Genomic DNA, 14470 nt, shown 5'->3' on the forward strand with positions numbered 1-14470 from the left:
TCCCATTTAAGTCCCAGCCCTTTTCTTTATGCATCTTTTTTGTCTATATTATAGTACCTGTTTGTCTTTTTTTTCCCCTTTTTCTCCCATTTAGGTTTATGTACATTTCATTTGTTCTGAATTTTATTTTGCATAATGTGGTGACTTCTCTTACTCTCATATTTATTCACTTATGGGTTCTCGGGAAATGCTGATGTCTGGTGATGTTGCCTCTCCTTTACCCACTCTATTAATAATAGCCTTTGTCCAGTAGGCTGGTCAGATTCCCATTTTGCCATATTTTATCATTTGCTTTTCTTAAAAATTATTTTTTGTAGAAAGAGCCTTAGCCTGTCACCTAGGCTAAAGTGCAGTGGTGTGATCTCAGCTCACTGCAACCTCTGCCTCCCAGGTTCAAGCAATTCTCGTGCCTCAGCCTCCCAAGTAGCTGAAATTACAGGGCCAGGTGCACCACCATGCCCCACTAATTTTTGTATTTTTAGTAGAGACGAGGTTTCACCATGTTGGCCAGGCTGCTCTCAAACTCCTGGCCTCAAGTGATCTGCCTGCCTCAGCCTAAAGTGCTGGCATTACAGGCATGAACCACTATGCCTGGCCTTGTCCTTTACTTTCCATGGCCACTGTTTATGGGAACATTTTTTACCACAAATAATTCAATTTTGTAGTATTATTTCATGGTCAAGATCTGGTAATATTATTAAGGAAAACAGATCTGAATAGGTGACCATTTCTTCTTCTCTCTGCTCCTGAGAGAGAACTGGGGCAAGGTCTGAGGAACAAAGGGGAAGTGTTTACTTACGAGGGTTACCACCCTAACCTCAGCCATCAGAGACTGCACTGTATGACCCACAGCAAGGGAGCCAAGGAGCCCCAGAGGCTGCCTCTCAACCAACCCACCAATGGAAAAAAAGCTTAGTTATGGCTGCATCTTTGGAAAAATTCTTAATCACAAAGATTCTCCAGAAAAAAAAAAAAAAACTAAAAAGATGAGCAGACTTATTGGTACCAGAAACCATCTTTGAAGAGGGACTTGTATTCAATGGCTATCAACAGGAGGTGCATCTTCAGAAAGCAGAGCCTGGGAAGGAAGACGAGGAGTTGTAAGGAGACAGAGAACATAAGGGCACCAGTGAACAAGAAAATAACTAACACTCTGTGTCCTGCACCTAGGAGGATACCAACATCTTAGAGGAAAAACTCCCAATATGGAATGATTCCTTGTGAGGGAATCCACCTGAAGTAACCAAGAGTCAATGTGCCAACCAGGAAAGAGATGAAATTGCCCCACCCCAACTGTAAACTTCTAAGTGGCAGGGACCCTGGGCAACCCATTCTTAGATGTTCAGTGTGTAATGGAGCCTGACCTGCAGTAAGCCCTCAATGAACCTTGTTGAAAGAATGTTGTTGCCTGAAAAATGAGGGAAGTATTTCGCTTCACTTACTGGGCAACTTCAGGAAAACTCATTCCAACAAAGTCATCAGAGAGACGTTGGGTCAGAATTTTGTTCTTCATGCCATTCAAGAAATGTTTCTGCCAGGTCTGTTTAGGAGAAACCTGGAATACACAATCATGCCACATGAAGTAAAATGACAAGGAAGGTGGAATGTTAGAATTCACATTGCATATTCTGTTAAGCAGTGAACGATTTATTAAAAGGAGAATTTATCTTAGTGCCTAACTAGAGACATGTTAAAGGAATAACTAAAAAGTTAACTCCATCTCAACTATTTTCACCAGTGTTCAGGATGAGGCAGACATATCATGACTTATTTTCTTCCCAGATGGCATTCAAGTTTCCTTGCTGGCAGTGAGAATTCTCCATTGCCCACTCCTGATTTCAGCTTTTGAGTTAGTAAAAATCAGATGGTAAGGCTAATGTGGAATCTAAATTACCTCTCTCTGGATATGACTATTCAAAATTGGTTTAAAACATTTAGCTTTCTTCCAACCATGTACCTCAAAGAAGCAAATACTCAGACTTCTGCCCAGTATCAGAACCCTTTGTAAGTTCAAATGAACTTGAAGGGCTACCCTGATACATAGAAGAGAGAGAATGGGGAAATCAAGGCAAACAGTATATTTCTAGAGAAATGGGAGATGTGAATGGAGAAAGAGATCTCAAAAAGGCTAAATGCACCGAACCTAACAGAAAGGCTGTTAGGAACTCATGGCTGACGTTTTGTCTAAGATCCTCTCCTCATCCTTCTTCACCTACTGCCATGAGAATCACCACCACACTGCTCTGATATAGCAAGACGGGCTTCTTAAAGCCCAGAATCTCAGATGAAAATCTTGAATTCCATTTTTTTTTCTTTTTTTGAGATGGAATCTTGCTCTGTCGCCAGGCTGGAGTGCAGTGGTGTGACCTTGGCTCATGGCAACCTCTGCCTCCCGGGTTCAAGCGAATCTCCTGCCTCAGCCTTCCTGGTATCTGAGACTACAGGTGTGTGATACCATGCCCAGTTAATCTTTTTATTTTTAGTAGAGACAAGGTTTCACCATGTTGGCCAGGATGGTCTCAATCTGTTGACTTTGTGATCTGCCCGCCTTGGCCTCCCAAAGTGCTGGGATTACAGGTGTGAGCCACCACTCTCGGCTGAACATCTTGGATTTCTAAACCTTTAGGAGCACTGTGCTGTGTAGAGATATGGCTGGTTCAGAAATTCTCTTCAGATGGTCATGATGCAGTGTGAGAAACGCAAGACAAAAACAAACACACAGACAAGTGATTCTGCCCTACCAAAAAAGACAGACTATTTCGGGCAATCCGGTGCCTGCTTCCACCACCAAGATTCAGCTGAATGAATCTTCTTCCTTTTCTCACTTTCTTAAAGTCCTCTCATGAGGAGGACTCTGATCATTGGGTGGTTCATACTGCTCTTTAATTTCCAGTAACTAAAGAAATCGGCTTATTTCTAAATGTTTCAATTGTTGAAAGAAGATAAAAAATGATAACCTGGGGATGGAGAAGACTTCCTGAGATAGTTTTAAAAAGATCAGAAAAGAAAACAGGGGGAATTTGGATAGTAGAATCTGGGTGCTCAAGTAAGCCTGTTGGATCAGATCTAATCTAAATTTAAGTTTAAGGCAATGCTCTGAACCAAGAACCAACCGGAAATGTTCTTCAAGCTACAATTTCTCACAATGTGATCAATATAATTAAAACACATTGCATTGATTCAAGGCCTTTTAATCTGAGTTCTCAGAAGTTTTACAAATATTAACTCAATACTTAGAAAAAGTTGGTTATGAGATTAATAACTTTAATTTTATAGGTAGAGAAATTGACAGTCAGGGAAAGTAAGGGCCTACTCTGAGAGAAATGGAGCATAAAACTCTGGAGTCCCGGCCATTAAAGCAAAGTCAATAGTTTGTTACAGAATCTAAAGCACCAGAGAAGAATTCAGTTTTCACACATCTTGCCCAATTCTGTTTAGCTTAGGATTCCTGAAAGCCGGTTTCAGACTTCACTCAAGAAAAAAAAAATATGGAGACCACAAATATCTCTCAACCCCTGTAAGCTAAAATCCATCTTGTGTAAATAGTGACAGGTGACCATCCTTAGTGAAGAGGTTACAACTCTAGATCTCATTTTTATTTTACTTACTTACTTATTTATTGAGACAGAGTCTCACTTTGTTGCCCAGACTGGAGTGCACTGGCATGATCTCGGCTCACTGCAACCTCCACCTCCTGGGTTCAGGTGATTCTCCTGCTTCAGCCTCCCCAGCTACTGTAACTACAGGTGCATGCCACCATGCCTGGCTAATTTTTTTTGTATTTTTAGTAGAGACAGGGTTTCACTATGTTGGCCAGGCCGGTCTCAAACTGCTGAGTTCAAGTGATCCGCCCGCCTCAGCCTCACAAAGTGTTGGGATTTACGAGCATAAGCCACTGTTTCCAACAACAACTCTAGCTTTTTTTTTTTTTTTAAAGAGAAACACAATAGGATGGTTTTACATCTATCTTTTATAGGTTCATGAAGGAGGTTAAGCCTTCATATAGAGTTCTCATTCTATTTATTTTCATTTATCTTCTCCAGCCATGGAGATTGAAATCACAACAATCTCAAGAAATGTTGATGTTCTCTGCTACTTTCCAAATACACAACACAAAGACAGTGTCCGTATAGACCATTTTCTAGGCTTTATTCAGCGACCACTAAATGAAAGGAAAAGCTCGTGTGTTGTAGCTGCAGGAAGGCTCATTCCCTATTATATTATATTATATCTCTTCACATTCACATTCACAGAAAGAATCACAGAAGCATTTCATTTATTGCAGTTAGCATGTAACTGGCCAGAGCACTTCTCACCTCTTTTGCTTTTTCTTAAATAGCACAAGGGAAGAAACAGAGAATGATGCAAACATTTGTACTGAACAGAGGAAAGAGAGAACTGAGGAAAGAGTGAGCAAAGAGAGGTCAAGAGGGAAGTCAAGTGTATAAAAGGCAAGCGTGGACTCAGAATAAAATGGAAAGTAAGGTCATTCTCTGCAAGGGCTTTAGAAAAGGAAGACCAGGACCAGCCAAGTGGTAGAACACCTTGCCTGGAGTATTTCATGAAAATGGTATTTGGAAGACCACCTTTTATGCCACAAATTTTTTTCCCAAGAGTCACTTTTAGCCCCTTACTTTGTCTCAGACAAAGATATCAAAAATCTTGATGTGAGACAGTGTGTGGCGTTAACACCAGAGGCATATAGCACTGTGGTAACAACACTGTGGACCAGGCAGTTCTAGCTCTGCAGCTCACCAACTTATGCTGTGATCAAATTATTTCGTTTCACCAATTCCCTGCTGGGAAACTAACTTAAAATATTACTGAGGGGAAGTACAAGACAGTAGGCACTCATTATGTGGTCACTGTTATTATTCCAGCATGGAATTCTCCCTAAAACAACCTGGAAAAATTAGATTTTAATTATTATTTGTATCATTATTTCTATTTGATGAATGTAATTATTATTATACCAATTATTATTTTGCATTTAATTTGTTTTGAAATATATGAATCCTTCATCAATAATATCACCTTTATTTATATTTTCACTTTCAATAACTCAACACTTCTACCTTGATGAGTTTACTTTGATTTATAACATCCTGGGCTATAGTTAGGAAGCAGAGTTATAATTTTTCTGTTTTGTAGATAAATACTCTAAGGCAGGAATAAGATACATGATTTCTTCAAGGTCAATGTGGTTCCTAGGATTTTAAATCCAGATCTTCTCATTCCTTTCAGCTCAGGCAGAATTCAAATCTCATTTCTTGGGGCCTTCACGCTTCTCTCAAAATTTTTTTTCTGCTTCTGATGTTAATATGTAGGACATGGGACAGAACCGAGAATCGACATTAATTTACAAAGTTACCTTTTTGTTTTGCTCCACAAATAGAGACGTAAGGAGGGTACACAAGCCTGGCACCAAACAGCCTTGGGCGAGGAATCCAAGCTTTAATTCAGCAAAGCAGATGATGTTGTCTCCAGCGTTCCAGTTCCAGCTGGGAATCACTGGCAGATAGACCTGTTCCACAGCACAAAGCAGGCCAAGCATTAGGAATAAACACACCTCAAGAAAGCTCTTTTGGATTAATGTCTTACTTTCTTTAATTTACTTGAAATCATTTATTTTTCATTCTTGCACATAAAAGTGGTGCCCAGGTCAATGAAAATAATAAGAACAAATTCAGCATTTGAAAGTGGTTAATGGTCAATGACTCTCATGGTCTGCAGCAAAAATAGCTAGAGTTGCAAAATCAGGTCAAATGGCTTAAACCTCGAATTCTGTCTCCAATTTACATTCTTAAGTCATTATCCATCTTAATGAGACTCCAAATTTTACCTAGGATTAGCAAAAACTTTTTATTTACACATCCATTAGAAATAAAAATATTCCACTAGCTATACAGACAAAAAGAGGGGGAGACTGAATATGCTAGAATGTTACAATACCTTGTTATGGGATTGAAGTATCTGTATGATGACTCTGCTGGTAGGGAAATAGTTCTTGATCGAGAGCACCCTATATAAATCCCAAACACTTGCATTAATAATGTGTCATATCCAAAGAGTTTTATGATGTAATTCAATTCAGAGTTAAATTAATATGTAGGTAAGTGTAGAAAAACTTGGTGAATAATAAATTTTATTGTTATGTTACTTTCTAAAAATGTTTTTAGTAGCATACACAGAAGAGCAGAATTGTTTTCATGACTTTGCAAACCAAATCTATGGAATGATTATCTCTTGGTATTAGAAGACTGTGCTCTTCTGAGATCAATTCTTGAGGAGGAAATCAACAGTTTCATGTTTTAGCCTTCAAATTCAAACCTAATAATTACAGATAAAAATAGAAATTTATTGGGTTGTTTGTAGCTTGAAATAGCTCATAGACTGTCTAATTCAATTACTTCATTTTACAAATTAAGAAACTAAGATCTATCTCAGATTTACTGTATTGTGCATGGTACAAATTTTCAGCTGTTTCTTGATATATGTAATGTCACCTTCAGCTGCATGTATTTATTTTACTCTGGAGATTGGAAGTTCATCTGGATTAGGCAAAATGCCATTGACATCATAATCACAGTTGGATCTTTGTCACCACAAGTCAGGTTCCTGCTCAAAGAATTCATAGTTTAATGTCATAACACAGCTTCTAGCCATCTTGAAAATACTTACTGATGCTCAAATGCTCAAAAGCACATCATTCCGCACCATGCATAATCTTTCACCACAACTACTGGAGAAAAATCTAAATAAATAAAGTGCACCAATAGGGTTCATACAATTGCATCTTTATTTTTGAGGAGAGGATATTAGTTATAATGGTGCAATCTGAATAATAATCACTTATTTGTATACTTGCTTTTTAAATTCAGGTAGCTAGTATACTTATGAAACTTCATGGAATTATATAAAGAAGCACATACACTCTCAGGTGCTCTATTTTCATTTCCTTTTGCATCTGTCTGCACAGTCTTGGGGAGAGGGCAAAAAGTAGGCAGAACCTTGGAATATAATGAACTTAGTGATATAATAGGTGGCATTTTCTCCTGTTTATTCTTATGTACTGGGTATTACTTTAAAAGAGATAGGAAAAAATAATCATTATAGTATACAAAATACAATACCAGCTTCTTACCTCATAATGTTGGAAATATCTTCAGCATGGGAATCACTGCACAAAGGGTTGGCTATGATCAGGCATGCCTCTGCAGATTCCACCTACCATTCAAGATCAGACAACAGCCGTCTTGTTAATTACATGGGACATGCTCTGGTCTTCCCCTTTCACGTTTTCTTAAAATTTTGTAATAAAATTGCTAACAAAAAAGAGGACACACTTCTGAATGAGTTGTAATGAGGCTGTCTTTACATTACGATTGTTGTCCTGCAAATGCTGCAAAGGGCAAGAGCTGCAGCTGATGGGCCAGGGCACAGGGTCTGTGACACAGGTGAAAGATTGCTTTCAAATGGGTAAAATTCAGAGTTATATTTTTCCTACCATCCATAACCATTGTTTGATGCCTAGTGATAAGCCATAAGACCTTTATAAGCAATTGCCTATGTATTTACTTGTCTTTCAGGACAGTAAAGAACAGAGGAACTGGGAGTCTACGTGGCTCATAGTAAGCAGTTATTAAATGTTGGTGGAGTGTGAATTTCAAAGTTCTAGAAAATTATTGAAGGGGCTCTTACAGTACTAAATTGCAGGAATAAGAAAGATTTTTCTGGGTCAGTCGTTTTCTACTTCAGTTCTTCATGTTTACTCTATAGATCTCGGTTTTAAACAGAAATTTTTCTGTTTGTTGATTCTCCAAGACTGAAAACATGACAGGAAGCTGCATTTGATCTTAAGCCAAACCTGTTTAGAGGGTTGGCTGTTGCTCATTATTTTTAGTCCCAAATTTAATGGGATTTCTACTATTTTCCTTTATGTTTTTCCTGTTGGAAAGCATATTCATGCATTTGGGAGGAGAAGTTGATTAAAGCTGACAGACTCAGAGATCTGCCTTCTGGTAAGAATTCTATTTGTGTGGTAAGATCAAACACATCTTGCTATCCATACCTTTTTCAGATCTCTTAGGCTAATAAAATAAAACTTATTCAGATAGAGAATTTTGTGAAATAAATAATTTAAATATATGTGATAGCAAACAGTGAGGTCTGCTTGACATTTGTCAAATCAGATTTGGAGGTCAATTACTACATCTCCTTTATGATTGTTTTTAAAGTTGAGGAAATCATATTTTCCACCAATTAAAGAAGCTGATATAATACCTTTTCAAAAAACAATATATCCTACCATTTTAATTGTTGCAGCTTTGGAAAACTACAAGGAACAAAAACAACTAGATCTTACCACAACTCGCCTCAGATCCTCCCACTTCATTGCAGATCCAGAAATGAACGTTGTGTAGGCCAAGTAGCATTTAAATATGGTTTCAAGTTCCAAAGAAGGAGGGGTCCTGGACAAAAAGGAACGTGGCAGCAGTGAGGGGAAAAAGTTGAATGACTCTGGGGTTAGAGGTTTTTATAACTTATATAGACCATTTAGTAGAATCCCTCATAGTAATATGAAAAAAATATCCAGTTAATTTTTTAAAATGTAATTACTAATGATGAACAGATTCACTATTTAGTTTAAAAAACTCAGTTACTAAAACAGGCATAATATTTAAAAATAGCTATAAATTTAATAAAATGGCTTTTAAATATAGGAAGCAAAAATGAAAAAAATCTAGATGGAGAAATTGATGAATCTGACACTGTCATAAGAGATTTTGACATATCTTTTTAAGCTATTGATAGAGCAAGCAGAAAACAATCATCATGGATTTTGAACACACGTGTTTGATATTTATAAACTCCACAAAGAACATTTAGAGGAACTAATTTTTATAAAGAATACACAAATATTTATTAAAATAGTACTTTACTTGACAGGTAATGAAAGCCTCCACACATTATGAAACATAGTTATTATATATAGTGATCTTTGATCCAATATAATTAACTTAGAAATTAACCAAAACACAAATAAAAATAGTTTTTATATTTTGAAATTAAAAAAAAAACAGATTGCTAGAAATCTATGGACTAAGAAGAAATTACAATTCTTTATCATTATTCTCAGAAATAAATTATGTTGAAAATATTAAACATGTATTTTTCAGATACAATAACAGCAGTGCCTTGGGAGTAATTTATAGCTTTCGAGACATATTAGAATAAGATTAAGGACATATGAAGAAAATAAATAATAAAAACAAGAATAAGAAACAATGAAAAAGGGATAAAACAGAGAAGATAAGCCACATGAAAAGTCAGTTCTTTGAAAAATAACCTAGCTTAATAGGCAACAGTTTGGTAAAGTTAATGGAGAAAAAAGAAAAGACAAAAATGATGTAAATATTGAATAAAGAAAATATAATACATATAAAGCCAAAGTAGATATAAAAAATAATAGAAGTAGGCAGCAAATAACTAAATGTGAACAGCTCTGAAAACTTAGACAAAATGAACAAATTACTTAAAAATATATTTTACCAGAACTAACTCTAGAAGAAACAAAAAGCCTAATCAGCCCTATAACTGTTAAACAAATTGAAGCTGTAGTTTAAAATCTCTCAAAACACAACAAAAACAAAAACATACACAAACCTACACAACCAAACACACTCCCTGCCAATAAAATATAGAAAACTAGTAGTTCTACATGGTTTCACATTTAACTTCTACCACACTTTAAAGTAACACATAATCCCATTTTTATACAAAGCCCTTCAAAGACATTAAAAATAGGAAATAGTTCCTAACCAATACTAAAAATGACAAAATAATCATGTTATCAAAAATATCGATGTGATTCATCATATTAACAAATTTAAAAACAATTTGTCTCACATGCAGAGACAAATTGATAGAAATATTTCTTCACAGTTAAGAAATACAACTCATGGTGTATTAGAAATAGAAGATAATATTTTTAACCCAACAAATAACTTTAAAATAAAAAAGATATCTTTAATAAAAGAATTAAAGGGTTTTTTTTAAATGAGAAGAAAAAATGTCATCACTGTTTTATTTCAACACTATATTTTATGTCTCAGCAATCATATTATTTCAGTTAAAGACAGTTTATTTCCTTCTTTCCAATCCTTATGTGTATAATGTCTTTATTTTATTTTAAAGATTTATTTATAAAGATTTATAAATCTTGATTTATAAAGATTTATTTTATTTTACCATAAAGATAATAAAATAAAGATAAATTTTCAATGTAAATAATTATGAGTATAATTATACAAATATAATTATTTACATGGAACCCCTAATATTACTACAGAAAAAAATAAAATTTATGTGGTTAGATATAAAAACTAATATACAAAATTTAATTGTGTTTTCCCTGTATATAAAGCAAACAACTAGTAAACCCAACTGGAAGATATTACTTTCACTAATATCAGAAAATACCAAGTACCTAGAAATAAAAGTTAGTAAGCTCTCTACCTGAGAAATTATACCATATTTTTAAGAGGTACTAAGTTAGAACTAAATAAATGAATAACTCCAGTATAGTAAAAGTTGGGAAGGGTTTGTAGCCTAAAGTAGTCAATGCTGCATCTAAAGTTTTGATTAGATTTTCATTAAATTTCTGCCATTTTCCATAATAAAATAATATACATGATAAAATAATCTTAAAATTTATATAAAATATAAAGGGCCAAGGAAAGCTTATCAACTAACAAAAAACAAAATGAAAGTTAAAAAGACTTGCCCTATAGATATATAGGACTTGCTATAAAGTAATTAAAAGACTATAGCACTAATACAGGGATAGAGAAATTAATGAAGATTTATACAGAGTTATAAATCTTGATTTATATTTATTATGAAGATAATAAAATAAACATAAATTAATTTAATGTAAATAATTATAACAAATATAAATAATTATACAATTAATTATAAATATAATTATTTACATGGAAACCCTTAATATTACTACAAAAAAAAATAAAGTTTATGTGGTTAGAAAAAAGATTAATATACAAAACTAATTACAAGATTAATATGTATACTTTCTATATAAAATAGAAAGTACACTATTCATAGTGGTGGCATGCCGAATCAATGAGGAGAGAGAAGGGTTTTTCAATAACTGACATTGACAAAATAATTATATTTGTATGGAATAAGGTAAAAACTTTATAAATGTATCTTCACAAAAAATTCTAAATAACTTAGAGACTTAAATGACAAAAACAAAAATTTAAAATTATTGGTAGGAAATGTAGTTCAACATATTTTAAACAATGGAATGGGGAAAGAGTTCCTAAACAAAGACAAGAAGTGTTTTAATATAATAGAAAATATTCAATATTTGGCTATAATAATAGTATGAAAAGACATAGTATTCAGTAAAAAGGCAAATTATAAACTGGAAGAAGAAATTGTAGCTCCCACAACTGACTAAGAATTAGTGTAAATAACATATTACACATTCCTGAAATTATATAACAAAAACCACACTAAATAGTTAAGTAAAAAAATAGGCAAAACACATGAATGAGTATGTCACGGAAAGAGAAAAGATGTGTGACTAATAAACATGGTGAAGCTCCACATCTGTAGTGATAAAGAGCATAAAATCAAAACCACAAGAAGGTTCCATTTTACATTGATTTTATTGCAAAGATTAAAAAATATAACCATACCAATTGTTACAAAGAATGTAGATATATAGATATGTGAAATCTCTTACACATTTCTGAAAGGCTTGCAAAATGGTGCAATAATTTGGCAAAAATGCCTAAAAATGAACATTCACATACTTAACACTATTAAGCACACACACTTACAAGCACGTTGATAACAAAATTATTTCCAATTTCAAAATTTAGAGGTAACCCCAATCACACCAAAAGAAGTGTGGAGCTGAGGAGAATGAATATTACTAACAAGAAAAACCAATTAACTATAGCAACACTCAAAAATATGAAAACATCTTACTAATACAATATAAAGTGAATAAAACCTAACCCCCCAAATATTACACTGGTATGGTATTCCCTCTATAAAGTTTAACATGTCTAAAGTAATATGCACATTTTGGAGTGTATATAGATTTAATAAAACATAGGAGTAAGAAAGAATGGTACTGATATTAAAAAAATTGACAGCAGGTTGAAATATGGAGAGGATCATACAGTTAGATACGGGTTATTGTCCTAAATTTCATCTTGGTGGTGAGTTCATGCATTGGTGCTTACATTATTAAAAATAAGTAGTAACATAAATAATCAAAATGTGCTTATGTATAAACCAATTAAAGAAGAAAACTAAATCTTAGAAGGAAATGTATTTCAACATATTTTAAACACTGGGATAGGGAAATATTTTCTAAACAAAAAACAAGAAGTGATTAAATATAATAGAATATGTTCAATATTTGATTGTAATAATATTAAAAACTTTTAAATATTACAAAAACCTGTAATATTCAGTAAAGAGGCAAATAAATTATCAACAGGAAGAAGAGATTTGCAATTCTCATAACTGATGAAGGATCATGTCATCCCTCTACTCACAGCACTCCAACAATCAGAACTGACACAGAGAAAATTACCTTTCTTAAAGTCAAGTCTCTACAATGGACTCAAGACACCTTTATCATCTGGCCCACTACCAACTGCAATATTTTCAAATACTCTGAAGTTATCAATCCTTTGGAGTGAAACTTCCTCTTTTGCCTTAGAACACTTTGCATTCAGTATGTGATGTAGGACCATCAGCATATGTGGACAAGTGGGAGCTCTGTGCATGTTTGCATACATAAAATATTAACAGAACTGAGAGCTTATACTTTCAAGAATAATAAAGTAGGTAACTTCAGCCAACTCCCTACTGAGGATATATAAAAAAGCTGAATGAAATATTAAAAATGTCTCCTAAGAAATCATCCATGATATAAGCAGACAATGAAGAATTAGGCCAAAATCTGAGAGAAATCGAGTGAAAACCAATTTTCTTCCCATGAAGACATTTCATAATTCAGAAGACGCAGCTACCAAACTGAGATAACATTTGGTGGTCACACACGTCAAAGGACAAAAAAGTGCAGCTCCTCTGACATACAAAATGAAGGGTTTGATATCTTTTCCAAAATATGAGCTGGCATAACAAAAGCGTAGAAGCAAAGAAGAACAGTAAAATGGAATAATCTAGCTTTTAAATGGGCTGTCATTCTGAGTTTGTCACCTGGGAAGTAAAGAGAGCTTCAAGCATTGTGCTTGGATTAAGATGGTCCTGAGGCAGAAGTGCCCTGTTTTACTTCACAAAAGTAAAAAAAATACGCTCTCTGGAAGTAGGCAACATCGTCTTTCTAAGTTCACAGTGTTTCCATGTATAATTGTGCAATACAGGAATCAGTGCATAATGTAAGGCAATAGGCACACAAAGAAAACTAGATGGTATACGTAAGATCCAGCAGAAGCAACAGCCAGTAAAACCAAAGACATGAGCCATTCAATTATGGATGCTAGCTACAGTATAATTATGCTTATTTTGTTGAAATAAACAAAAGGTATGTGTAGAAATGCAAAAAATAAATAAATAAAAACAGGAGAGTTAGATAAAGAATCAAAAATAACTACTGGGTACTGAGGTTAATGCCTGGGTGATGAAATAATCTGCACAACAAACCCTATGACGCAAGTTTACCTACATAACAAACCTGCACCTGTACCTCTGAAATCAAAATAAAAGTTAATTTTTTTAAAAAGAATCAAGTGTAAATTCTAGAATTAAATAATATAATAACTGAAGTTGAAAATGTAATAGATGGGTTTATATGTAGATTAAAGACATAAAGAGAGCTAAGGTTCTGGAATCTAGGTCAAAATAAATTGTCCAGAATGCAACACAGAGATATAAAAAGGGAGGAGATAAGTTCAAAAGAGAGGGTAAGAAATTCATGACATATGGCCGGGTGCGGTGGCTCACACCTGTAATCCCAGCACTTTAGGAGGCCGAGGCGGGTGGATCACTTCAGGTCAGAAGTTTGAGACCAGCCTGGCCAACAAGGTGAAACCCTGTGTCTACTAAAAATGCAAAAATTAACAGGGCTTAGTGGCTGGCACCTGTAATCCCAGCTACTAGGAAGGTGGAGGCAGGAAAGCTACTTGAAACTGGGAGGTGGAAGTTGTAGTGAGCCGAGATCATGCTAGTGCACTCCAGCCTGGGTGACAGAGCGAGACCTTGTCTTAAAAAAAAAACAAAGAGATACGTTCCATGGATACCTAGTTTATTGAGGGTTTTTAGCATAAAGGGCTGTTGGATTTTGTCAAAGGCCTTCTCTGCATCTATTGAGATAATCATGTGGTTTTTGTCTGTTTATGTGATCGATTATGTTTATAGAATTGCGTATGTTGAACCAGCCTTGCATCTCAGGGATGAAGCC

The 14470-nt window shown here is 34.6% G+C and overlaps 1 protein-coding gene across 1 annotated transcript in view; it reads right to left on the reverse strand.

The window, feature by feature from the left end:
• Positions 1-14470, reverse strand: part of KCNU1 (potassium calcium-activated channel subfamily U member 1) — a 128951-nt gene that overhangs the window by 76097 nt on the left and 38384 nt on the right. The window contains 6 exon segments of the mRNA XM_032288020.1: positions 1007-1078; positions 1443-1555; positions 5372-5524; positions 5953-6022; positions 7145-7227; positions 8366-8471. Coding sequence (XP_032143911.1) covers positions 1007-1078; positions 1443-1555; positions 5372-5524; positions 5953-6022; positions 7145-7227; positions 8366-8471 — 597 coding nt within the window.

Source organism: Sapajus apella, unplaced genomic scaffold (assembly GCF_009761245.1).
Source record: "Sapajus apella isolate SASKATOON/1434 unplaced genomic scaffold, GSC_monkey_1.0 scaffold21, whole genome shotgun sequence".
NCBI lineage: Eukaryota > Metazoa > Chordata > Mammalia > Primates > Cebidae > Sapajus > Sapajus apella.